General features: G+C 40.4%; 1 protein-coding gene across 1 annotated transcript in view; it reads left to right on the top strand.

Moving 5' to 3' along the window:
* The window catches only part of SDC2 (syndecan 2), a 168616-nt gene extending 145361 nt beyond the window's left edge, over positions 1-23255 (top strand). The window contains exons 2-5 of the mRNA XM_033933326.1: positions 3596-3707; positions 5810-5949; positions 19345-19486; positions 21964-23255. Coding sequence (XP_033789217.1) covers positions 3596-3707; positions 5810-5949; positions 19345-19486; positions 21964-22127 — 558 coding nt within the window. The 3' untranslated portion in view covers positions 22128-23255. The remainder of the gene's footprint in view (positions 1-3595; positions 3708-5809; positions 5950-19344; positions 19487-21963) is intronic.
* The last annotated feature ends 4196 nt before the right edge of the window (positions 23256-27451 follow it).

The raw sequence follows: 27451 nt of genomic DNA, 5'->3' as shown, positions 1-27451 counted from the left end.
AAGCAAAGAATTCATTCAGTCTCTCCACTATTGCCTTATCCTCCTTGATTATCCCAACAGTCCCATGGATTCCCTCACAGGTTTTCTGCTTCTGATGTACCTATAAAAATTGTTATGAGTGTTTGCCTCTTTGCAAATTTCTCTTCATATTCCTCTCTTATCTTTCTTTATCAATGCTTTGCATCTAACTTGCCAGTGCTTGGGTGTCTTCATATTTTCTTCATTCGGATCCTTTTTCCATTCTTTAATAGCCTCTTTCACTTCACTTTTTAACCATACTGGCTCTCATTTCCTCTATCTTAATATGTGGAATACATCTGGTCTGGCTTCCACGATGGTATTTTTAAATAACATCCACACCTGGATTGTGTTCATGAGGAGCTAGCTGAACAAAGCAATGGGACCGGATGGTTATACATCCAAGGATACTGCTGGAAGTTAGGGAAGTTCTGATGGCTCTGCTGACTGACCTTTTCAATGCTTCTCTAGAGTCGCGAGTAGTACTAGAGGACTAGAGAAGGGTAGATGTGGTCCCTCTCCACAAAAGTGGAAGTAAGGAAGAAGTAGTGAACTACAGGCCGATAAATTTGATTTCTATGCTAAGTAAATTAAAACTTTTGAAACAGATAATAGTGAAGTTTCTGGAATGCAGTGGAATACAGGACCCAAGGCAACATTGATTCACTAGAGGCAGGTCTTGTCAGACAAATCTAATCAATTTTTTGACTGGGTGACAAGAGAATTGGATATTGGGAGTGCATTCGATGTGGTGTATTTAGATTTTAGCAAAGCCTTTTACAGTATACCACACAGATGTCTAATAAATAAACTGAGTGCCTTTGGTATAGACCCTAGAGTGGCATACTAGATCAAGAACTGGTTGAGTGGAAGGTGACAGAGGCTACTGTTCAATTGAGATCACTCTGAGGAAAGGGATGTTACCAGTGGTATGCTTCAGGATTTGGTTCTTAGGCCTGTTCTTTTTAGCTTTTTTGTAAGTGATATTGCTGAAGGGCTGTCTCTTTGCCTCTTTGAGGATGAAATCAAAATCTGAAATTTGGCAGCTAAAAATTCAAGGTCATGCATTTGGGCTGCAAAATCCAGTTTAGGGAGTGAAGAACTTATGCGCAAAAGAGGAGCAAGACTTGGGTGTGATAGTATATGATGATCTTAAGGTGGCCAAACAGGTTCAAAAGGTAGCAGCAAAAGTTAGAAGGATGCTAGTGTGCATAGGGAGAGGTATGGCCAGTAAGAAAAAGGAGTTATTGATGCCCCTACTATATAAGACTCTGGACTCATTTATAATATTCTGTACAATTCTGGAGACCAACCTTCAAAAAGATATACAGTCAAACCTCGGTTTGTGAGTGTTTTGCAAGACGAGCAAAACATTCTCGCAAATCGTGACTCGCAAACTGAGTGTTGACTCGATTTATGAGCATGCCCCCCCCGAGAACTGGCATCGCTCCCCCCCTTGAAACGGCACCCCCCGCCTGCCCGAACAGAAGCCTTACCGCATCTGGCACCGGTACGCAGCCCACAGGACGTGTCGATGAACGAAGATCCTTCCTGTCGCCTGGGCCTTGAGCTCAAGGCCTTCTGGTTCTCGCTCTCTCTGTTGTTAAAAAGGTACGGGGAAGGGAGGCGCACGGGGTGGGGGGGAAGAGGGTGGGAGAGGGGCACCACTGCCCTGGGTGCCGCTCACCCTCGTTACATCACTGAGTAAATTCATGCATTCAAGGAAATATGCAAGTCTGGAAAATCCTGTGGGCATAGTTCTGAGTAAAACAAGACACGTTCCTTTATTTAAACAGGGCTGGTACTCTGGAATAAGTTCCGAATGAGCTGAAAGATATCAGTGATCTATTGGATTTTTTCAAAGTGTAAGGGTTGGCTTTTTGTGGCTGCATATGGTTGGGCAGTAGGCTGATGTCAAGGAACATTTTGTTATGAAATTATATTCTTTGTTGTAATTTTATATTGTAAATAATGTTACAGCTTTTTTAAGAGAGCTAGTATATAAAAGTAATAGCTATACATTTAGCAGGACTCTTCTCTCTCCCCTCTATAGCGATTAACTTGTTCTATTGATCACTCTCTCCTCAAAAATGGATTTCCTGTCCTATTAACCCTCTTTCTTCCTCCCCTCTTAACCCTTTCAGGACCATAAGGATCGTAGGCCAATTTTTGTGGTTTTGACGACATTTTTATGGTAAAAAGGGCTTGCAGATGCCAAAAAATTGATTTTTTTTGTGAAATATCATTATTTTTATTTAAAAAATCAAACTTCTGGCTTATGGACAGTGTGGCAAGTGAATCTTCTCGTCAATCTGGCAACGACGCTAATGAATGAATGTCGGAACCAGTTTGTTTACATAAAGGCAGTATCATATGGAATCCGTACATATCAAATTTAGAACTGTAGACTATCCCAATCAAAATTTATAGGATTTTAAAGTTATGGGACAAATATGTCCCTTGGTCCTGAAAGGGTTAAAGTCAATCAATTCTACCTTTGCTTAATCTTTGTAAACCGCATAGAACTTCACGGTATTGCGGTATATAAGCTGTTATTATTATTTTATTTTTAAATAGCCTTTATGAATGCTGATATAATTTCAAGTTTGGAAATTCAAATATTTACTGTACAAATAATATGGTTTCTAGGCAAAATTTTTGGAAGTCACTTGTTATAAAACAGTAACTGCTGGATGTTTAAATCAGTTGCACTCATATCTGTTTACAAACCCCTGTTAATGTATAGCCTCCACTGATGATCATGGAGTCCGTATTAGATGATATTAGATGAAAAATACAGACCTATCTTATCTTTAGTAGATTGTAGCATGGTACATAGTAGAGAGTGACACAGGGACAAATTGTCGCCGTCCCCGCAGGAACTCAATGTCCGTATCCCGTCCTTGCAAGTTTTGTCGCTCTCCCTGTCCCCTTCCTGTAAGCTCTGCCTTAACAGCACAAGCCTTGGACACTTATGATTTTTAACATGATTGAATTTTGTGCAGATGAGGACGGAGCTTGCAAGAATGGGGAAGGGACAGAAAAAGAACTCGCGGTGTCGGGAAACTGAGTTCCCGCAGGGATGGAGAAAAATTTGTCTCTAGTACATAGCACACAGATTTCTTTCTGTTGGCATGGATTCACAGGGCTAAGTGTATGTTATCATAATTTGTTAATTTTTAGAATATGTAAAATATATTAGCATTTATTTTCCAGTAAATTGTGAATATGGTTATGTATTGGCAGTACGAGAACATTAGTGAAAACATTCTGCTTTAGTACAAAAGAAAATGGCTATTAATCTGTAGCTGAAAAGACATCTCATTGAGCCAGCATTGTTTGTCTAATTACTGACCTTCCGCAGTGGTTCCTTAAGAGCACCCTAGGACGGGATTTATTTTGAAGGAGGCATATTCTCGTAGAGTTCTATTAAGTTTCCAGTCCAAGCTACATGACAGCTGCTGGGTTTTCTGTTCCCTGAAAATGTAAAAATGCATATTGTAGGCCGAAGGTGCAAAAGAACTTTGTGCAACATCTACTTGAGTATTTACTACTTTTTTCCCTCTTTGTTTTCCAGAGAGTAGAGACAGCATCTGAAAGAGACTTATACCTTGATAACAGCTCTATTGAAGAAACATCAGGAGTTTACCCAGATGACGACGATGATTATTCTTCTGGTTCAGGATCAGGTAGGAGAACAAATAGGCCTACTTTAAGGAGTGTGGAATAATGAAAACATATCCACTAAACATAGAATCAGATGTAGTCCAATGAGATTGCTGAATAGTAAACCATTATTTACTGATAAGAGAGAGGGCAGTTTTCCCCCTCAGAATTTGTCACAGTGGGGTTTAATATGTACAGTAGTTTTTGTTGATGCTTTGGTTTCTTATGAAGTAGAACTGCAGTGTATCTGGACTTTGGAATTAGTGCAGACTCATTTTTGGATTTTCCTCTTTTTTTTTCTAATATATAATAATAATAATAATAACTTTATTCTTGTATACCGCCATACCCAGTGAGTTCTAGGCGGTTCACATTAATTAAACATGGTTACATGCAGTTAAGTATTAATTGAAAAGATTTACATTAATTAAACATAGTTACATGCGGTTCACATTAATTAAACATAGTTACATGCAGTTAAGTATTAATTGAACAGATTTGCATAGAGTTAAGTGTTAAATTGAACAGAGATGCAGGCAACAGAGTAGATGAAATTGGGGAGTAGGATAGGGTGGATCGGGGGGGTGGGGGTGGGGCGAGATGAAAAGAGGGGGGGAGGGGGGTTCTTTGAGGAGGGGGCAATTAAGTGTCGTGGCGTTGGAAGAGGTGTGTTTTGAGTAATTTTCTAAAACTGAGGTAGGTTGGAGCCTCGAGGATTGATTGGGCTATCCATGAGTTTAGTTTGGCGGCCTGGAAGGCGAGGGTTTTGTCGAAGAATTTATTGGAGTGACAGAGTTTTAGGGAGGGGTAAGCAAATAGCTGGATTATATACTTCAGAAGATTTGAAATATTGTTTGTTTGTTTTTTAAAACACATACCACACCCTCATTTAGCCAGTGGCAGGCAGTGCTGTTAAAGTTCACTGACAGAGTTGCACGTGGATATTCAGTATCCAGGTAGCAACATTGAATATCTTTTTTATTTTTTTTAAGCTAGCTAATGCATGCCTAGTTAATTCAATATTCAAAGCTAACTAGCCATTTGTTAGCATTTAAAGATAGGACTGTTATTTATGGGGGTCGTATTTATGCACTGACACTGGCTGGTTAGCTCGGAATATTGGGAGCTAACCACCCCCAGAATGCCCCCGATCTAGCCAGCATGTCAGCAAAGATAACCAGTTAAGTGCTGCTGAAAATGACTGGATAGGTTCTGATATGCAAGTTGAAACAGTCAGTCCCACTGAAAAAAGAAAGCTGTGATTTGGAAAGGCAACCACAAAGGGGAGAAATGCGCCAATAAGGGGAAGAGGTTGAGTGGTGCTTGAGCTTTATTATGTGCCATCAGGAGCATATGGGGGAAAGCAGCGGTGGGGAGGTGAGGGGGCAGGCTACTCAATGGAACTGGGGTGGAAGGAGGGGGCAGAATACTTGATGGAATTGGGGTAGAGAGAGAAGGAGGGGCAGGATATTTGATGGAATTGGGGTGGAGGGAGAGAGAGGGGACAGGATACTCAATGGAACTGAGGTGGAAGGAGAGAGAGGGAACAGATGGTGTAAGTGGAGTAAAGGGAGAGAGAGAAGAGGGCAGACATTGGATGTCAGTGGGGAGGGGAGAAAGGGGGAGCAGATGCTGAATAGAAGTGGAGAAAGAGGGCATATACTGGATGGAAGGAGAGGATAAAGAAAAAGACATGCTGGGGGGGGGAAGAGGATAGAGTTAGTGAGATTCTGGAGGGGTGAAGGAAAGGGGTTGCAAGCTGTAGGTAGACACAATGAAAAGATAATAATGAATTTACAATATTGTACGCACTAGGCTATACATAAAACTTTGCTATCATAAATAAAAACTTTGCAAAACTTTCACTGAATGGGGAATGCTAAAACTAGCAAAAGCTCAGAATTTGAATTTTCCATGTATTTTAGCATGCAAAGTCCTGTTTGTTGAAGTTTTTGCACTTTACAATTTTTCTTGTTACATACCAGATACAATTAACTTTCGTACAACTATAAAATATCCTCAAACTGGAGAATATTTTTATTATTTGTATAGCACCTGTGTTGTATGTGCATACTTACATTTACCCATAAATATGCTTTGATATTTTGTTTTATAATTATAATAGGGGTCCACTCTATAGATGAAAATGACCATTTATTGGTATCAACGCCTCACATATTTTCAAAGATATCTCCAACGAGCGATGTTCCAGTGTCTGAGACAACGTCCCTAAAAATGCAAACCAAGATACCAAGTCAGACAAAGGTATATTATACTTGCTTTCTTCTCAATGCCTTGAATCACCTTTCTTAGCAAAAGACAGAGGCCAGTCGCCATTCAAGAAAAAGTGATTTAATTCATTATTTTATAGGTGTCAGCTGGGGCTGTTTTGGTGCAAACATTTATACAGGTTGTTCTGTGTCAATGCTTGTGTAGCTCCCTAGTTTGGGTTCCAGGGCTTTCACTGTTTTAGCAGTCAACATATTTTGGGATCAGAAAAGGATATTGCAGCAAATGGTGATGGGAGATTATTTTATAAAGTCATTTTGCTAAGATATTTTCCACTCTGATCAATTTCTTTGACTGGGTGGCCAGATAGTTGGATAGAAAGAGAGCGCTAGATGTGGTGTATTTAGATTTTAGCAAAGCTTTTGACACTGTTCCACACAGGCATCTAATAAATAAACCAAATGCCCTCAGTATGAGCCCCAAAGTGATTAACTGGTTGAGTGGAAGGCGACAGAAGGTAGTGGTCAATGGAGCTTACTGTGAGGAAAGGGGTGTTACACGCAGTGCGCTGCAAGCATTTTTCTTGGCCTGGTTCTTTTTAACTTCTTTGTAAGTGATATTGGCTAGTAAGGTTTCCCTCTTTGTGGATGATATCAAAATCTGATGGTGTGAATAACATAAGGAAGAACCTGGCAAAACTTGAAAAATGGTCTTGAATTTGGCAGCTAGAATTTAATGCTAAGAAATGTAGGGTAATGCATTTGGGCTGCAAAAACCCAAAGGAATGGTACAGCGTAGGGGGTGAAGAACTTTTGTGCACGAAGGAGGAGCGGGACTTGGGTATGATCATAAGTGATGATCTTAAGGTGGCCAAACAGATAGAAAAGGCAACAGTGAAAGCTAGAAGGATGCTTGGGTGCATAGGGCGAGGACTAGCTAGTAGGAAAAAGGAGGTAATGATGCCCCTGTATAAGACTATGGTGAAATTTCATTCAGAATATTGTGTGAAATTCTGGAGATTGCACCTTCAAAAAGAAATACGATGGTGTCAGTCCAAAGTTAAGTCTACTAAAATGGTTGGTGCTCTTTATCATGAAGGATATGAGAAGAGACTTAAATATCTGAATATATAGAGGGGCATAATCAAAACATACATCTAAGTCCAATTTGAGCGTATAGTGCTAAGACGCCCAAAGTCAGCAGTGGTAAAATGCCCAATTTTCAAAAGATACGTCTAGAATATTTATTTTTTCCAGAAATCACCTATTTAGATATCCAGGCTATTGTTTGTCCAGACTGCCAGGTCGTCTATCTTTATATCACATTTTCAACCAAAATTTTATCCAAGTCCCAAACGCCCAGAACAAGACCATTTGGCCATGAGAGGGCCAATCTTATAATGGACTGGCCACCCAGACATGGCAACAGAGCAGTGGGGCACCTTACAGGGCACTGCTGTGAACTTCACAAAAAGGGTGCCACAAAAACATCTCACCAGAACTCCCTTATAGGCTATGATGAGCCCCCCCAAAAAAAACCCACTATACCCACCTGTCTACAATTCCAATAGCCCTTATGGCAGCAGGTGGCATCAATATGGCAGTAGAGTAGGATTTGGTGGGTGCACATGTACTACCATAAATGTAGTGGTTAGAGTGGCTTATGGGCCTTTGTCTTCCTCGCTATGGTTCACTAGCCCACCCCTAGGCTGTCTTTTAGGCTGTGCAAGAGCCGACTTTGGCTGGTTTATAGACGTGTTTAAGTTACGATTATGAGCCCCTTATACTTTGAAGGAAAGGTGGGATAGGGGCAACTATGACAGAGATGTTTAAATACTTACTTGGCATAAATGCACATGAGGAGATTCTCTTTCAATTGAAAGGAAGCTCTGGAATGAGGGGGCATACATAAGATAAAGATGAAAGGGGGTAGACTAAGTAACTTTAGAAAATACTTTTTCATGGAGAGGATGTCGAATGCGTGGAATGGCCTCCTTGTGGAGGTGGTGGAGGCAGAAAATGTATCTGAATTCAAGAAAGCATGGGATAAGTACATTGGATCTCTAAGGGAGAGAACAGAATAGTAGATAGCATGGATAGGCAGACTAGATAGAAAAATGAAGGTGTATAAAGACCATACGGCCTATGTTTTTATGTTAAAACACTGCTTCACACAATACAGGAACAACCCATTTCTCAGTCCAAAATTTTTGCAATTAAAACAAATGGAACTCCAATATTGAAATAGGAAAGACCTAACCACCATTCATTCCTTATACATCCCAGGAAACATAAAACAAAAAGCACACGTCATACTGAGAGCATTCTGCAGGTCTGCTAGTATATCTGGATCTGCTTCAGTCAGGCTTTTGTCCGCTGTATTCCACAGAAACTGCCCTTAGTAAAATTTCCAACGACCCATTCTTGGCCAGATCCAAATGCCTCTACTCTAAACTCATCCTTCTCGATCTTGATACTGTTGATCACCGCCTGCTCCTTGATATGCAAAATATCTTGTAGAATACCTTCAACCTTTGAAACAAAGTAACAGTTGAGGTCATCAGCGCTGAAAAAACACTCTGTTTTCTCAACTGCTTCATTACAAGTAAGCCGTTTCACAAGCTGAAACAATTCCCTTGGTTTAGTCATCACCCAGACGATTTCCTGTTGGTAATATCCCTGCCATGCAGTTTGAAGTAGAACCCTATACTCGTTCAAATTTACAATATGCTTTTCTTATAACCTCTCCGTCTTCCCTTTTCGCCACTTATGCTCAATCTTCCTTAATTGCCTACTTAGATCTACAAGATCACTGGTCATCCATTTCTTCTTTTCATTCACAACTTTCACAATCAATTTTCGCATCGGAGCAACCTTATCCAATGCAGCCCGAAGTGACCCTTGCCACTCTTCAAAAGCCACACCAGGACTCACCATCTCCACTTCATCTAAGCTCCTTAACCATTCCTGCCATAAAGTCTTCGGGTCAACCTTTGCTCGTACATTACGCCTCTCCCTCCCCATTATCACAGCACCTCCCATTTTCCCTTGGAAAATTATTTCTGCTGAAATAACTGTGTCATCTGTCCAGGACTTAAACTCGCAGCACAGATCAGTCTCTCTCATGTTCTCCTGTGGGGTAAACAATAGATCCAGAATGTTGCTTCTGCATGAGTTGATTCCTCTACCCATTGCTTAAACCCCAATGCCTCCATTGCTTCAAAAAAAACCACTACCACGCAATCTACACTGATTTGGAGGAATATTAAAATCACCCATATTAACAGTGCGACATAAATCCAGTCCTGCCCCCATTAACATGTTCACAAAACATGAGTAATCCCTTAACAGAAACCCTGGTGGCCCATAAACCAGACAAAGGGCAAAAGCAGCATTCCTCATCAATTAAAACATCTATGCCCATCTGCACTTCCCTGATGAACAACTGTGAATGCAAGGGAGCATCGAAAATACAATCCCTCCCCCCTTTCAAAAATCACGACATACCCATCTCCACTCATACTGAAACTGACAACACTCATTCACCACAGACACATCAGATTCTTCTAGCCAAGACTCAGTCACACCCAGCATGTCTAATCCATACTATATCAAATCCCATCCCCTTTACATATGCTGCCACCAGAGCAAGGAGTGTTGCTAGAGCCTCTCAAAACTACTTGTAGTTTTTGAGAGGTGGGGTTGAGCAGAAATGCAAGCACTGCTCACAAGGTACTGAAGACCAACAGAACAAATCCTAAGAGACTGTTTTATGAAAATTAAGGATATGCACTAATTCCCATATTAGCACATGTGTGCAAGCGGTTAATGCAGCAGCTTGAGAGCGCATGCTAATTCCAACGTTAACACATGGTAACTTACCCACCATTAACTATTAAGCAACAGAAAACATAGAGCAGTTAATCACACTGCAGTAGTAGCATTCAGCTGACACATGGTAAGTGTGTGCAGGTCTTTACCTGCTGACATGTACTATGTTACTATGTATTGTGTCCTTGTGTTAACTGTATGAGAAGATACTTTGCTTGCCAAATCCATTAGTGCAGAGGCTTTGCAGTTATCACACAACACTCTCCTAACACAAACTGGATGTGTGCCTTTCTCTTCTTTGTGAGTTTACATTACATTAGTGATTTCTATTCCGCCAATACCTTGCGGTTCAAGGCGGATTACAAAAGAAGTTATCTGGCCATTTCCAGAGGAATTGAAGAGAAGAGCGAGTTGTTTCAGAGAATTGGGAAGAGTCTTGTGGTGTTATTTTGTCTTCAAGGAGTTCTTAAATAAAAACCTTGCTATTCAAGAAATCCTTGAAGACGAACTAACACCGCAAGACTCTTCCCAATTCTCTGAAACAACTCGCTCTTCTCTTCAATTCCTCTGGAAATGGCCAGATAACTTCTTTTGTAATCCGCCTTGAACCGCAAGGTATTGGCGGAATAGAAATCACTAATGTAATGTAAACTCATAAAGAAGAGAAGGTTCATAGACAAAATTGCGCGAGACAACGGCGCGCCGACAACTGAGCGCAAGGTTGACGGCGTGCCGAAGAAAAGCACTATTTTAAAGGGTTCCGACGGGGGGTGTTGGTGGGGAACCCCCCTATTTTACTTAACAGACATCGCGCTGGCGTTGTGGGGGGTTTGGGGGGTTGTAACCCCCCTCATTATACTTAAAACCAAACTTTTTGCCTGTTTTTTAGGGAAAAAGTTCAGTTTTAAGTATAATGTGGGGGGTTACAACCCCCCAAACCCCCCACAACGGCAGCACAATGTCTGTTAAGTAAAGTGGGGGGGGTTCCCCCCCCACACCCCCCGTCGGAGCCCTTTAAAATAGTGCTTTTCTTCGGCGCGCCATCAACCTTGCGATCAGTTGTCGGCGCGCCGTTGTCTCGCGCGATTTAGTCCCGTCACTGAAGAGAAAGGCACACATCCTTGCAAAATACCAAACTGCAAACTTTGCCAGGACCCCATAGTCTCTCACATAGGAAAAACATTCAGCATAAGGAAATCCTTTACATGTTTATCTTCTAATGTGGTATATATATCATTCAATGCAAAAACATGTAAAGAACCATGCTATATTGGAGAAACAACCAGATGCTAAAAATTATGATTCATTTACACAGATATATTAAAAACTGCATTGCCAACCAGGATACAACTTCTGTGGGATGACCTTTCAACAAATCAGAACATTGCATTAATGATTTGATGGTGAGAATACTGAAAGGAAATTTTAAAACAATCCAGGAATGTAAGACCTTTGAAATAAAAATGATAACTATTTTGACACCCACAAAATAGGACTCAATAAGGACCTTGGCTTCCTTTCACATTACAGGCCATGAATTTTTATGACTGTCTCTCCTCAGTCACATCGCAAAACAAGAAAAACAGTCCGACTAGTCTGCAGTGAAAAATCAGGCAATGAAAAACAATGGAAAAAAACTGAAGAAACAATGTACAAAGTGCAGGATCTTTTATTGAAGGTAGATGCAATATCGTGATCCCAAAGTTGGTTCTCACATATGAAGATGCAGGACCCGACACTGCGGAGCAGCAGCATTGAATCTTTTGGCACTTACTGTTTTGACGCCTATGGTTCTCCATCTATGAGATTCTCTTCTGAAGAAGGAGTGTTTCTCCGAAACACGGACCTTGTCAGGTCCTGCATCTTCATACGTGAGAACCAACTTTGGGATCACTACATTGCATCAAGTTTCAAGTTTATTAATTCTTTTGATTAATCGCTTAATCATAATTCTAAGCGATGAACAATTTAAAATACATTCAATGGGACACAATACAATACAAACTTTGAACAATACAATAGGGTTAAAAATTAGCTCATCATATTCATAACATAAGGTAAAAAGGGGATGTGAAATACAATTTAATATAGAAAAGCAGAACAAAAAAAGGAAAGGTACATGAGGGAAAGAAATAAAAGCATATTAATAAAATAAAATCAATGGCCTTGGGGATACGAGATTAAATATCAAAGGCATCTTTAAAAAGAAATGTTTTTAAATTACTTTTGAATTTTCCCAGATCTTGCTCCTTTCGTAAATAAATTGGAAGAGCGTTCCAAGTCTGTGGAGCGGTTACTGAAAAAAATAAACTGCCGTCTTGTGTTGATAATCTTAAGCGAATAAAAGATCCTGCGCTTTGTACATCGTTTCTGCAGTTTCTTTCTTTGTTTTTCCTCAGTCACATTCCCATGTTTCTCTCTCTCTCACCCACTCTACCTACTCTACCCCCACCTCATCCTCACTGAAATGCTTCGATGTTTCACTTACATATACTGACAGTTGTCAAAATTTGCATATTTTTTAATCCAAGGAAGAAGGGTCACCTTCCAAAGCTAATCAAACAATGCACTAAATTAGTCCAATAAAAAAAGGTATTACCTTTATTCCTTTCTAATTCTATATATTATTTATTTACATATTTATAAACCACTCATAGCCTAAGTGGTTTACATTCAGGTACTCGAGTATTTCTCTCCATCTGTCCTGGGGCAATGAAGTGTTTAGTGACTTGCCCAGGGTCACAAGGGGCAGTGCTGGGCTTGAACCTGCAACCTCAGAGTGCTGAGACTACAGCCCTAACCACAAGACAGCTCCTCCACATTATCTTGCTACTGCACAAAATGTTACCTCATTTTATTAAAAGTATGCCTGTCTGTATCAAGACTGTATAGTGAAAAGTAGGTGCATACTTGTTTGAATCACTTTTAAAATTGGCCAACCCATTGTAATGAAACAGGATGCGCAATCACAGAATGGCAGCTAAATCTTCAGGAAAGTTTATTACTTGAGCAGAAAGTGTGTCCTTGCCATTAATCCTTGCCCAGACAAGTTCTTCCTTGGGTCCTTTGCCTAGCGAGGGTATCAGAATGCATCTACACGCTACATTGACTTTGGTTTAGTTTTATGAGCTAACATGTTTCCTGCTTCCATAATGTTCTTATTTATTTAGAGCACCACAGTGTTAATGAGTTTACAGTTGCAGTTCACTATTGGGATTTGGGAGCTATTAATGATCTCCCATGTAGCCAGTTGGAATGAAAGGCTGCCATTTACAGTCAGAACTCATTTTGCTTCGGTTTTGGCTCATTTCATTTTAAATATCCATCTGCTTTACATTATCGCAAATGGCAATATGGCAGGTAGTGATAAAGAAATGCAAATAACCTTTGCTTTCTGAAAGATATTCTGAGTCTATGTCCTCTGAACTCAGAGAAAGCTGTGTACCAAGAGGTTGAACTTGATGCATGTGACTTTCCAATACTCCATAACCTGACCACGAACCTTGACTGGCCTGTTTGAGGAATTTGCCTTAATGCTCAGGGAACCTGGAAATTATAGTTGGCTTTGGGCTGTCTGGATTCAAACATTTTAGATCAATTACTCATCATGACCAAACAATAAAATATATTCACCAAAATCACATCCCAGTCACATTTACATATTAGATTGTCATGGACCATCAAAATATTAGCGCATTCATGAAACAGCTCCAAGTCTAATATCAACCAGCACAGTAACATCATCGGTCAACTTTATCGCACATTCTTCATATAATATATCTCACTAGGGGTCCTTTTACTAAGGTGTATTAACTGATTTAACGTGGGCTAATCGATTTAGCACGTGCTAAATGCTAAGGCACCCATAAAATATAATGGGTGCCTTAGTATTTAGCGTGCGCTAAATCAGTTAACGCGCCTTAGTAAAAGGACCTCCTGGTGTATCTCAATTTATGTTATCAAAATTGTATATTTCCTAGCTTCATAGTTCAAAAATCAAAATAACTTTTATGCAAGCTTCCAATATATCATGTTTTCAATGAAAACATCTGCATCAAGGAAATCTCTTCCTCCATACAAAAATCTTATGGTCCAGCCAATTCTCAGCAGTCTTATGCATACTTTTGTGGGAATAAAAAGTCCGAGAGCTAGTCTCGACGGACGGCTCTAACGCGGAGCTGGGAGGCCCGCGGGGCCGTCCGTCGGGTAGGCTTTAGTGAAGGGGGGTGCTTAGGTAGGAAAAAGGTTTAAATCGGGAGGGTAGAGGCCTTCCCGCTAAGGGATTGGCCTCTGATAGGTTAAAGTTGCGGCTGTGGGGGTGGGAGGTGTATTTAAGGAGGGCTCTCGGAGGACCTTAACGGTTTCCGGTCCTCTGAGACAACTTTCCCGCCCTCCCGCCCGTTGGTACCTGGGGGTGAGGGTTTGCTTCGGTTGGCAGTATCCCGATCTATTGGCGGCTGGTCTCATCATGGGGATGAGCCGTGGGCCGGTTGGGAGCCGTGCCTGGTTGGTCGGATGACCTTGGACAATGGGGCATGTGGGGACATGCCACCCCTCAGACCCTTGCTTAGATGGCAGGGTTGGGGGCCATTTACATCTGAGTCAGTAGCTCGGGATCTGGGTGAAGGTTTTAATGGATAAACTGTTATTTATGGTTGTTTGTAATGTTATTTATAATATTTAAATGTTATTTAAATATGTTAATTTTTCAATAAACAGGGCTGCGGCCAGGTTTCTCCACGCAGGTTTTTGTGTTTTCTTGGGGATTTGTTTAAGGGTTTGATGGGCAGGAAGATGTTAGCATTAAGAAAGCGGGCCATTCCAGCTTCCGCTGTTAGAGGTGGGAGTCTAAGTACTGTTTAGTTTTGTAAAATCAAATGTTAAAGAGTAGCCCTGCAGTGGCTTAAAAATCTAGAAGAGAATTCAAACAAAAGCTGTCGATGTGTTTCCCTTGTACTTCTTCGGTTCTGTACACCAAACGAATCATGTTTGATTATCAGAATTAAAGCTCTTTGGGGGAGGGGAGGGGGTTTAATGTTTGTGGTTCACACAAGATTCAAGTTCTAGAAAGGGAACAGTGAGTATTTTTTATTTGCTGCTATTAAAAATCATCAGTCTGATGCAATTCACTTTCTAAGTGAAAAGCTTCAATAGCTTTTAAAGTGTCTAATCATTGAACCGTGTGTTTTGCTTTTTTTGCTTTGACTCTCACAGCAGTAAATTTCAGCACCCACAGTGCAGATTAAGTGGCGATTATGCCACCGAAAAACTATAGATAGAAACATACAAGCTGCTGGCGACGCCTTGAAATATTTTTAAAAAATTACTTGTATTGTCTTAACTGGATAAAGTACCTACAGAAGCAGGAGACGTAAGGGTCTAAGGGCATATTTTTTGTCTAAGGGCAGTTTTCAAAGGGAACATATGTTTGTTTATTGAAAGACATTATATACCACTCAAAGGCACCATAATGGTTTACAATTCATTTAGTTAACAACCAGGATGATATTTCCATGTAAAATAGCAAGCAGAGTCACTTAGCAAGAGTAGAATGGGGAGATCAGAAAGGAAAAAGCTTATTTTCTGTGTCTGGGAACAGGTCTCAATACCAACCTGTAGTCCCCAAACGGTTGGGGGAGTGGAGGGGATTAAGTTTTCAATCCAGTTTTAAATTTCAGAAAGGAACATTTGCCCCACTGCTGTGGAGTTCAATCCCTTGCCACCTGCAAGTAGAGATAGTAAAAAGCCAAGTTGTGCGAAAATATCAGGCATGCTTAGAATAGGCGATAGATGATCGCTTTGGGATCACAGTGCCCTAGTAAACTACAGGGAGCCAGTGCATCAAAAAGATAAACTGTCAGTTCAGAGTGAAGGGTTTTATCAGTTAAGGTTAATATCTTTCTTAGGGCGTTCAAAAGTTGAAGGATGCCCACTTGAAAAGGGAGCTGCCCCAAGGTTAGCCTGCAAAGCTTCATTAGGACTGGTGAAATAATTATCACTCTTCCTAGTATAACAAAGTAATCTAGCTGTCATATTCTGTACCAATCAGTCTTTTCTGAAAACTGGAAAACATTGTGCCATTAGTAATCAAGAATGATTTATGACTAATGCATGAAAAAGCATGCGCAGTGCATTGTTATCTAGAGTCTAATAATATAAATCTGTTCTAGATTGTCAACACAGGGTTTCACCATTGAATGAGAACTGGTAATTGGGATAGGTCGGGGAATGGTTTGGGAAATCTGCATGTCTTGGAATCCACATAGCCTGTGTTCTGAAAACATTAAGCTTGAGGTGGTCAGCTTCCAGACATTGAGCAATCAAGGAAAGAAAGTTATTTGAGTGGTGAGAAATCAGGGTCACTTTGCATTGACGTGGGCCAGCAGATGGATGCCATCAGCAAAGTAAAATTCACAAATACCTTGGGTTTTGATAAATGTGGCGAGAGGGCTCGAAAACAAATTGAGGCGCAGGAGCTAAAACTGATCCCGGAGGCGCTCCACAATCCAGCTGGTACCTAATCTAATCTAATCTAAACCTTAGGTTTGTATACCGCATCATCTCTGCATTCGTAAAGCTCGACACGGTTAACAAGAGTTAGGGTAGAAAGGAACTCCAGTGGAGGGAAGAGGCAAAATGAAGAGAAAATTTAGAGGACTAGAATAACCAGAGAGGGAGGAGGAGTTACATTTTTGAGAACAACCAGGTTTTCAGATGTTTACGGAAGAGTTGGAGGGAGCTCAGATTCCTAAGAGGGGAGGTAAGGTTGTTCCAGAGCTGAGTGATTCTGAAAAGATGGAAGTTCTGAGTAAGACAAAACAGTCCTTCTATGGAAAACTGCAAACCATTTCAGAACTATCCCACTATGATCGCCTCAACTTTCCTTTTTGGTGGGCGAACTTATGCTCCAGCTACAAGTATGAACAAATGAATGCTGAGATGTTGGGGCATAATAATAATAATAATATATTTAATGTATTTAAATTGGTGTGGGGCCCGTTGACATCTTTTATTGCTTCTATATAGTTGTCATTTCTCTTTAATTTCTGTTTGTTTGATTTCCTTACACATCCATGGTGGGAGGGAGGGGGTGGGAATGTATTACTACTTTAAATAAGAGTGGGTTATTGGAAGAATAAGTGCATTTATATTATTGATTAAGTAAAGGGGGTGGGGAGAAAATGATTACTTTGCATATCTGTAAGTTCAATGTGCTTTTCTTGATTTGTTATACGTTCAGATATATGTTTATTGCACTGTTAATACTTGAAAATCAATAAAGATTAAAAAAAAAAAAAAGCCCAACCCAAAAAACAGAACTATCCCACAATAAAAGGAACAAATTATGCGACTTGGAGCCCTAACGTGGCTTGCTAACTTCCTCCCTAACTTCCTCTTTTATAAATGGTTAGCACGGGTTTTAGCGCCAGCAGCGGCGGTAACTGCTCCGATGCTCATAAAAGATGATAGTGACTTGACCTAGAATCACAAGGAGTATCAGTGGAGTTTGAACTCTGGCTTGCCATGGTTTTTAGCCTGGTTCTCTAACCAGTAGGCTACTCTTCTGCACTAGTGGAATAGACTAAGTCAAAACAATACTGGGGAAACCAAAAATCCTTGGTCAAATCTCCCTGGGAGCGATTGAAGGAAGGTATTTGAAAATGACAAAAAAAATCACTCTTCTGTGCAATATTCAAACTTCTTAGAATGTTACATATATCTTCATATTTAGTCACAAGAAATGCTCAGAGACATGAAGGCTAAAAACAAGGGGCGAACCCCAAGAAAAAAACCTCACCACCCAATCATTGCATATAGTTGGATTCGCTTAAAGAATATATATTTTCTTCACTGCATAAGCAGTCTAAATGATTAATGACTGAAAGATAGTAGAAAAAACTGATCTTAACTGAACGTTCCGACGTGGCCCGTTTCGTTCCTGCGTCAGGGAACCGATATGCACGATTCAAACATTTAAAAGGTGGCGTCTGACTCAAAAAGAATTTAAACAGCTTCTTCAAAAATGCAGACTGCTTTCACTGCACTCCAGTGAATAGAGGCATTTTCTAGAGACTCTCTCATAGTTATGTATCACTTACTGAAAAACAGCTTCATAATCTCTAAGAAGAAGTAAGCTGTGTTGCGTTTTTGACCTGTGTTATTTGCCACAGTCCATCATATATCACTAAAAAGAATATTTTAGAGCAGAAGAGCCAAAAAACCTTTGGATCTAGTATTGGGCTGGTAGCAATCATAAACGCTGAACACAAAAAAGAAAAAAAACAAAAGATCTCAACAAAAACTCAAATAAAAGAAAATAGAGTGGAGTCTCAATGATGTTTCAGTAGTGGTGGTCAAGAGCACAACCGTCATATCTTTCCAATCTAGAGTTGTTTTATGCACCTAGGCGTTTATTGAGATCTTTGAACGATAATAGAGTAGCTGTTCCCCATATTTCGAAGGCTCATCTTGCCGTAACTAGAAATGGCGCATTTTTAAAATTTAGTTCCAATATTATGGAACAATATACCGGTAGATTTAAGAAAGGAAGAATCACTCCAAAATTTTAAAAGACACTTAGGGCTCCTTTTACTAAGGTACGCTAGCGTTTTTAGTGCGTGCTGCATTGGCCGCGCGTGCCAATCCTGCGTGACGTGCCAAGAACTAACACCCGCTCAATGCTGATGTTAGCGTCTAGCGTGCGCTAAAACCACTAGCGCAGCTTAGTAAAAGGAGCCCTTAGACACATTTTTTTCAAATGGCCTTTTTAAATTGAGTAATTGAATCTGGGACTGCAGTCTGCATTAATTAGTATCAGTTTGTATTCATTTGTATTTATTTATATAATTTTATATTTTATTAGCAATGTTATTTCTCTTTTCTCTTTTTCTTTCCTATTTTTAATGGAGTTCTTTTCACAAATTTGGTTGAGTTGTGCTGTAAACCGCTTTGATCCTTTTTGGCTGTATAGGCGGTATTTAAAGATTTTAATAAACATAAACATAAAATCTGTAGGAAGAGTTACTCTCATAAAATCTTTATTCTCATAAATCTAGCTTTAGTGAGATGTCACTTTGTTAATGGGTTTATGAGAGTGACTCTACCTATTGACTTATAGTGCTCTTGATCACCACGATTAAATCATAAACGCTGACCATTACTAGCTAAATTTAGACATAGATAGTGTGCCAGGTACATTCGTGAACTAGTGCTGAATATCCAATTCAGTTGTGGTACCTGGACAGTTACATGGGTACAACTAATATTCAGGATCATACCTATATGGCTAACCTGTTAGATATGCAGCAATGACACTGAATATAACAGATTCCTGCATAACTCCTGGCTTTGCCCAGAATCCACCCCTATACTGCCTTGGCACTGCCTAGACAGTGCCGCAGCAGTCTGAGGGGCTATTTAGTGACACTACCCAATTTTAATGCTGCTGACTATCCCCTATTGACCCGCTCAGTGCAGTTTAACCAAAGAAGCCTCTTCTGCCTGGTTAAATTGTTTTGAATATTAGCCCCTTTGCTTCTAGCTCTGATAGACAAGTTTGATTACGTTCAAGCTGCCTTCATTCTTTTATTTTTCCTCATAGTTGCCTGATGGAACCGAGAAAGACACGTCAGGGAAGACTGGCTCTGAAAATAAAAAAATGTATGTTGAAAATGGGGTGGATAATAATGTGCATACAGAGAAGCATTCGGAAAATCCTTTTGAGAGAAAAGAAGTACTGGCAGGTGAGTGGCAATGTGAAGGGAAGAGTTGCATGAGAGAGTTTATCCTGCAACCTTAGACACTAGTGGAAGGCACAGTATTATCTAACCATGGCTTTGGAAAAAAGAATTTAAAACATTTTTTTTTTAAATAATTCTTTATTCATTTTCAAAAATTACATTAAGTGTTAAATATTTTCATTCACCGTAACAATAAATACATCACTTATAAACAATCATTGGTATATTACATAAATTCTTATCCCTACCCCTCTCCCATCCCTCCCAACCATATACTCCATTATTGTATGATATATGTAATAATAAAATACCCCCCTCCCTACCTCATAAACTGATAAACATAAGGGAAATAATTTTACTTAATCCCGACAATAATCTTTTTGAACAACAAGGTGCAGTTATAAGATTTAAATAAGCTATGTACCATCTGGTGTTGCCTTTAGTGAAATGTAATAAAACAATGATACAACTTTTAAATTGTAATCACTTCCATTCATACAGATTGTAAGTATGGGTAGGTTTAGAATTATGGGGTAGAGAATGACTCAGGGACAAAATTTTCCCCGTCCCCTCGAGTTTTGTCGTTGTCCCTGCCCCTCTCCTGTAAGCTCTGCCTTAACCACACAAGCCTCGAACACTTTATGATTTTAAAGCGTTTGAGGTTTGTGCAGATGAGGATGGAGCTTGCAGGAATGGGGCAGAGACAGGAAAAGAACTCACAGGGACGGGATGGGAAAATGAGTTCCCGCGGGGATGGGGAAAAATTTGTCCCCGTGTCAGTCTGTAAAGCAAATAACAGTAGTGCAGGGTATCGCAAACTGTGTGCTGTGAGATGCTGGGGGAGGAGGAGAGGCGCCAGCACTGATTGACTGCCTACAGGTATGTGCTTCTTGCGGCAAAAGGCACATCCTGTAGGCAATCGGCCGCGCCAGTGCCTCTCCTCCTCTCTGCCCTTCTTCTTTTTCAGGACCCCCCCCCCCCTGACAGGTCAGGGCCCCGTCTGGAGTGCCTCCATGCATGTGCGTGACATCATCGTGGTGATGTTCGCGGTCCCGAGAGAGGTGGTGAAGAGTAAAACTGTGACTGAGTTCAAAGAAGCGTGGGATGAACACAGAGGATTTAGAATCAGAAAATAATATTAAATATTGAACTAAGGCCAGTACTGGGCAGACTTGCACGGTCTGTGTCTGTGTATGGCCGTTTGGTGGAGGATGGGCTGGGGAGGGCTTCAATTGCTGGGAGGGTGTAGATGGGCTGGAGTAGGTTTTAACGGAGATTTCGGCAGTTGGAACCCAAACACAGTACCGGGTAAAGCTTTGGATTCTTGCCCAGAAATAGCTAAGAAGAAAAATTTAAAAAATTTAAATTGAATCAGATTGGGCAGACTGGATGGACCATTCGGGTCTTTATCTGCCGTCATCTACTATGTTACTATGTTACACTTCCGGGTGCCCTCGAGCCGCAGCTGCCAATTTATGTTCCGCAGCTCGTAAAATTTGTGAGACTCTGCAGTAGTGACCAAATCAGTACAACTCAGGAAGTTTTCAGTTTGCAAAACAGAATATAACAAAACACAAACTACCTCACCTCTCCTCCCTCCATACCTCCTACCCTAATTTGTACTAAATCTGACCTTTGGATTGATAAAAATGAAAGTAATTATGTAGTGCAGCGTGAGCATATATATTCTGTCTGGGAGCTAATTTTCTTTTTTGTTTCATGTTGTATGTAATTCATAAAGCATTTCTGAATATATATTGCAATATTATACCCAGTCGATACATCTGATGATTAGGAGTACATCAGTTCTTTCTACACAGATGCAGCAAGACCCGGAATAATCATGACACCAGCTGCGGAAGCCTAAGAGAACCTTAGTGCATGCTAATTGCTGTGTATCCTATTTTATACTCAAGTCTTAGTACATGCTAGAAATCACCATTAGGTTTTTGGTGTTTTTTGTTACTAGCACTTGGTGGGAAAGGCATTCCATGTATTCTGTCTCAAAGACCTTCATAAAATGAAGTTTCAGATTCTTTGTCAGAAATGTCTCCATAAATTTAACTGAATCATCTTTTTCCATGCTCTGGAATTTCCCAAATTTTCAAGTTGCTAAAGTCCCCTTTCCAGTTGAACAATGATTCAACTGTTCCACTGTTTCATACCACTGGTTTGTGGCGCTGTGAAGGTCAGAAAATGGGGACAATTCAAACTGTACACCTCGCGTTGAAGTCAGCAATATTAACAGCAGGTTTTCAAATTGTCAGCAATGGATTTTCATCTGACATGTTTGCTTAGATGCCAGCCTAAGAATCATTTTAATCTACACTTGTTGGTACCCTTTCTAAGAGTGTTCTGGCAAGTCCTTTGCCCAGCAATGAAATCATGCCCTCCTGGGGTGCCCCTTGTTTTTCTGTACACTGCCATGTAACCTGTTCTGGCACCAAATTCTCAACTCTTTCTCTGTTTTTACATTGCAGCTGTCATTGCTGGTGGTGTTATTGGCTTCCTGTTTGCACTTTTCCTCATCTTGTTCCTGATATATCGTATGAGGAAGAAGGATGAAGGCAGTTATGATCTAGGTGAACGCAAGCCATCCAGTACTGCCTACCAAAAGGCGCCAACTAAGGAGTTTTATGCATAAAACTACAAACTAGTGTCTCTATTTATGAGATCACTGAACTTTTTTAAAATGAGATTAAAGCTTTTGCATAGAATAATGAAGATCTTTTGTTTTTCATAAAAGAGCCAATAAGGCAACTTTATGATAAAAAAAAAACAAAAACAAAAAACAAAATCACATTGTATTTAAAACTTTTCCTGTATTCCTTTTAAGATGATGTAAAATTAAAAAACAAAACAAAAATATAACATTTACATTGTTTTGTGAATAGCAGTGGTAAAACATTATTTTCTGAGACCATTGGTGTTCACCACATTGTTTAAAGAAAAAAAAAAAACACTTTATGCATAACTTTAAAAGAAATAATTGTTTTATCCTGTGCAGTTCTAAGAATGCTGTTTAATTTTGTCAGCATGTCTCAGATTGATCTTGCAAATTAGTTTTATTTCATTAATTTATCTGTTTTGAAAAACAAAACAAAAAGAAGAGAGAATTTTTTTTTTCTTTGTATGTGTGTGTACGTAGCTGTCTTGGTGCAGTTTGTCTCCGGGTTAAACCATATCACAGTATCTTGGTATAAATGTGATTTCTTTCAGCTGTGTGGACATAGTTTCCTGCTGCCACTTTGTACAAAATCTGTGTCCAGGTACATGTTTTGACCTTTTCTAATTTTACTCATATTGATTCGATTCTCCATGTAGTTTCAGACGTGTTTGCAATAATGATGTTTATTGCATACATTTGGACATGAATTACAAATTTACAGAGCAGTACTGATATAAAGTATTAACGAGCCAAAGCCAGCCCAAAGACTCTCTATAGCAGTATTCTAAAATCTTGCAGGTTTCTGTGGCCACTATATTTAATTTCTTACCATTGAAAAAGGTACGAGTAGGGGTTTAAAAAAATGACCTAAATTTTGTCCTTTAAACATGCATTTCAAGTTGTACAAGTCTTTCTAAGCCTTTAAAGTGCCTATTATTCTATGTATAATTTGTTGCAGATTGCATTATTGAAGCATATAACCATAAACAAAGTTGGTATTTTATAAGCACAGACAATTCTAATGCTAATTTTTGTAGAGTTGCATCAGTAGACATCAAATTGTAATTTGGGAACATGCACTACTGAATAAATCTTGTGGCCTAACACTGTGTTATGATGATCATTTTAACTGTTTTATTGTTTAGAGTTCATATGCTCTTCTTTATCTGTCACAGACTTTAAAGATGTAGGAATAAGTTGGTTGCTAAATGAAATAGAAGCCAATCCAATAAGGTTTTCCTCCTTCCTAGCTCACTTGTCAAATCATTGCAGCAATAGTCCTCAGTAACAGACCAGGACTCCTTCCAGAACATAGTAATGTGGAACCCCAAGTCTGGTGGTGTTAAAATAACGAATGGGTCTCCACTCAACTTTGTCATCCCTCAGGAGCTATGAATGCTACTGTAACTCCTGCATTCTTCCAGCCCACAGAGCAGTAGTCTGGTCTGGAAATCCAACCAGATTTTCTGAGCACACTGTGACAGAGCCACTTAGCTGACCTAGGCCAGAATTCTCAAAAAAAAAAGTGTTAAAAAGCAACCGGGGTGTGTGTGTGTGTGTGTGTGACGGGAGAGAATCAGTATCTCTCCCACTGCAAGGGGGGTTACTGCCCCTGCAGGGAGGGGGGGGGAGTTTGTTTGTGGCAGGAAAGAATGGACATCTCTCCCGCTGCGGGGGAAGGGGGGTGTTGTTTGCGGCCGGAGAGAATCAGCATTTCTCCCGCTGCAAGAGGGGAGGGATTGTTTGCGGTGAGAGAGAATTGCCATCTCCCGCTGCAGGGAGGGGGTGTTGTGATGCAGCGGGAGAGAATAGGCATCTCTCCCGCTGCATCACAACATGGCTTTCTAGCTTATTTTTGTCGCCAAAATCGGACGCCGCTTTCAGAAAATGGCTCAGCATTTTTTAAAGAATCCACTGGAGGGCTCATTTCAATGCTGAAGAGCCCGTTTGCATGTCATTGTCGGAGACTGCTAAAAAGCTCGCTAAAGACAGAGATAATCTGTTTTGATCCGCTGCTAAAATGCGTGAAGGCTAAACGGTCGGTAACAGTTTAGCGATGATGTTAAAGTTTTGAGAATCTGGGCCCTAGAGTTTTGCTTTAAAGCCAATTGTGGTGCAATGTAGTCTACCCTTCACCATATTCCCTTTACATAAAATTATAGCTGCAAATCAAGGGATCTGGTGAAGTTCAATATAAAATTTGTTTATAATCCACCTTTTATCAAAGCAGAGTATAGTGCAACACAATAAAATTGACTTACTACAAAGAAATATCATAAAAATTTCACACATCATAAATTAAATCCATAAAATCAACCTTGTTATACAATCATCAAATCATCTTTTCCATAACAAGCATCATTAGTCAAACAACAATCTGGTTCTGTCATAACTACAGTTTCAGCTGGCATACTTCATAAGGCAAATGACGCTTCAATAGTTTTTTGAACACACTTAACCTTCGCTGTTGCCTAATAGAAGATGGAAGCTTATTCCACTCTTCTGGTCCTGAGCAGGAGAAAACCCCTGCCCTGACTGTCTGTAATCTAACCCCTGTTGGTATATACAGATCACACTGTGCAGACAAACACAACTTCGAGGTGTCAGGTCAAAAGCGCGCCGGAACAAAGGCGCGCGCAGACAATTGAGCGCAGCGCGGAGGCGCGTGCCGCAGAAAATCACAGTTTTTACGGCTCCGACGGGGGGGGGTGTGGGGGGGAACCCCCCCACTTTACTTAATAGAGATCGCGCCGCATTGTGGGGGGTGTGGGGGGCTGTAACCCCCCACATTTTACTGAAAACTTCACTTTTTTAGGGAAAAAGTTAAGTTTACAGTAAAATGTGGGTGGGTGGGTGGGACTGTTGGGTGGGACTGGGGCAGAGATGGGCGGGTCTAGGGTGTCCAGATTTTATAATCGTAAAATCTGGCAACCCTACCTGCCCACTCACGTAGGTCTAATAATTGCAGAAGTGTTTTTGGTACCAGGTGTAATAAAAAAGCATTTCTTTTCCATTACACGTGACAAAGTAACAATATCCAGGACTTGTAATGCAACCAGAGGTTATAATTAATTTATACCTGGGGTGTGCCCCAGGATCCATCAGGAGTCAGTCACAGGTATCTGTTGCAAACATCATGGCAGACGCGGGTCTGCAATTCGCAGCCATTCCAGGCCTCTAAAAGTGTAAGGCAGGCTGGAAGCAGATGCAGGAAAGACCACGGCTGTGCCACAGCATCAGAGCCAGATTGGGTGGGTGATTCACCACACATGCATGTGCTGTCATCACGCATATGCAGTGATGATATCACATGCTGTGCATGCACAGGAGGCCCAAAGTTCAGCCAGGAAGAGCACTATTTAAGGAGTTTTTAGGGCTCGGGGAGGCTAATAGTTTAATAAATAACTAGATGCTGGTGGAGCAGGAAAGGTCCAAAGTTTAGCAGCAGTAGGGTGCTGTGATTACATTTACAATTGTGCAAATGTGCATGTACAGTTGCGGGGAAAGGGAGCAGAGGCTGCTGGGAGCAATGGGAGGGCTTAGGGAGCCCAAGGAAAGCCTGGTAAAAGGCACAATTTTTTGTGCACGCCCAGTAGTGTCCAAGGAAACTTGCACTGACATCTGTAATAAAAATAAAGTTTTAAAACTCTTTCTAAAGCTAATAAAAATGTAAACACCTATCCCCTGTTTTACTAAGCCAATTAGTGCAGCGGCCCACGATTGCACTGGAGTCCTTTGGGAATTAATGGACTTCGGTGCCATTGCCATACGACTTTGTAAAAGGGGGGGTTATGTTTGAAGGTGCTAAGAGGTTGTAGAAGAGTGCTATGACCTTTGTTTGAGACAATTTTATATGGAAAACACTAGAAACTGTTAGTCTCCTGTTTTGGGGGCTCTAGAAACAATTGGATTTTACATAATTCAGGTTAGCACAAGTCTGAGACCTGTTTTAACGGGGTTTGGAGCAAAAATGAGGGTTTTTTAGTATGTATTTTAATTAAAAATTTGTAATGGAATGGATGAGTTTGAATGTAGATGTAAGCTGCATTGCTCAAAAAATGGAACCTGACAGAAAGACAGTTGGGAGAGAGCAGAAGTGTTCCTGGGGCGCTGTGATGTGAATGTGTATGTGAATGATTTTATAGAAAAACTATTACCCTGAGAAGGAGTGTTTGGTGCATTATAATAAATTTTGAAGTGCTTTTTTAAAGTATGTGTGAGATAATTTAAGGTAAAATTAAGGTAAAATTTAAAGATTGTGCCAAAGATGAGAGTAATCTCTGAGTAAAGTAATTATTCTTTTGATATTTTTTGACATTTTTCTTGAGGGGAAAAATTGTTAAATAAGGAACTGAGCGGTTGTATAATTTCAGTTTATTTTAAACCCATTTTTAGTGGGGGGAAAAAATTATCTGAGAGCTTCTGGTGAGTTTTGGTGCTCAAGGTCCAGGTGAATAAAGATCTCAATAACTAACCTTCCATGTCTCTGGTCCTCAAGTATAGGGATTTATTTATATTTTCCTCAGAAAATAGTGTGTGAGTGTGTGTTGAGCTGTAGTTGAAAGGGTTTCAGTGCAACCACAAAAGATCCTAAGCCATAAACTGCAAACCTCTCCTGAAGTGAGACTAGGGGAAAATATTTTTAGGGTTGTAAGGAAAACAGACAGGGTTAAAAAAAACAAAACCCAACAGTTTTTTTTTTATCAGTCAGAGTCTTACAGTCTGAAATAGGCAGACACAAAAATTGGGTTCATAGACAACTCGGCGAAAGACAAAGGCGCGCGCTGACAACTGAGCGCAAGATGGAGGCGCGCGCCGAAGAAAATTACAGTTTTTAGGGACTCCGACGGGGGTTTTTGTTGGGGAGCCCCCCCCAGTTTACTTAATAGAGATCGCGCCGGCGTTGTGGGGGGAATCTTTCTCCTTGTGTGTGCAATTTTTGGTGTCAGGTCAAAAGCGCGCCGGGACAAAATTTGGGTTCATAGACAACAAAATAGGGAAAAAGTGAAGTTTTCAGTAAAATGTGGGGGGTTACAACCCCCCACGCCCCCCACAACGCGGTGCGATCTATATTAAGTAAAGTGGGGGGGTTCCCCCCACGCCCCCCCGTCGGAGCCGTAAAAACAGTAATTTTCTGTGGCGCGCACCTCCGCGCTGCGCTCAATTGTCTGCGCGCGCCTTTGTCCCGGCGCGCTTTTGACCTGACACCAAAAATTGCACACACAAGGAGAAAGATTCCTCTCCTTTTAATTTAAGTAAGATTTAGGGAGAAGAAAAATAAGATTTCCAAGACAGATGAA

The sequence above is a fragment of the Geotrypetes seraphini genome, chromosome 2 (assembly GCF_902459505.1).
Source record: "Geotrypetes seraphini chromosome 2, aGeoSer1.1, whole genome shotgun sequence".
In the NCBI taxonomy this organism is placed as follows: Eukaryota; Metazoa; Chordata; class Amphibia; order Gymnophiona; family Dermophiidae; genus Geotrypetes; species Geotrypetes seraphini.
This window is presented reverse-complemented; position numbering and strand designations above follow the sequence as displayed.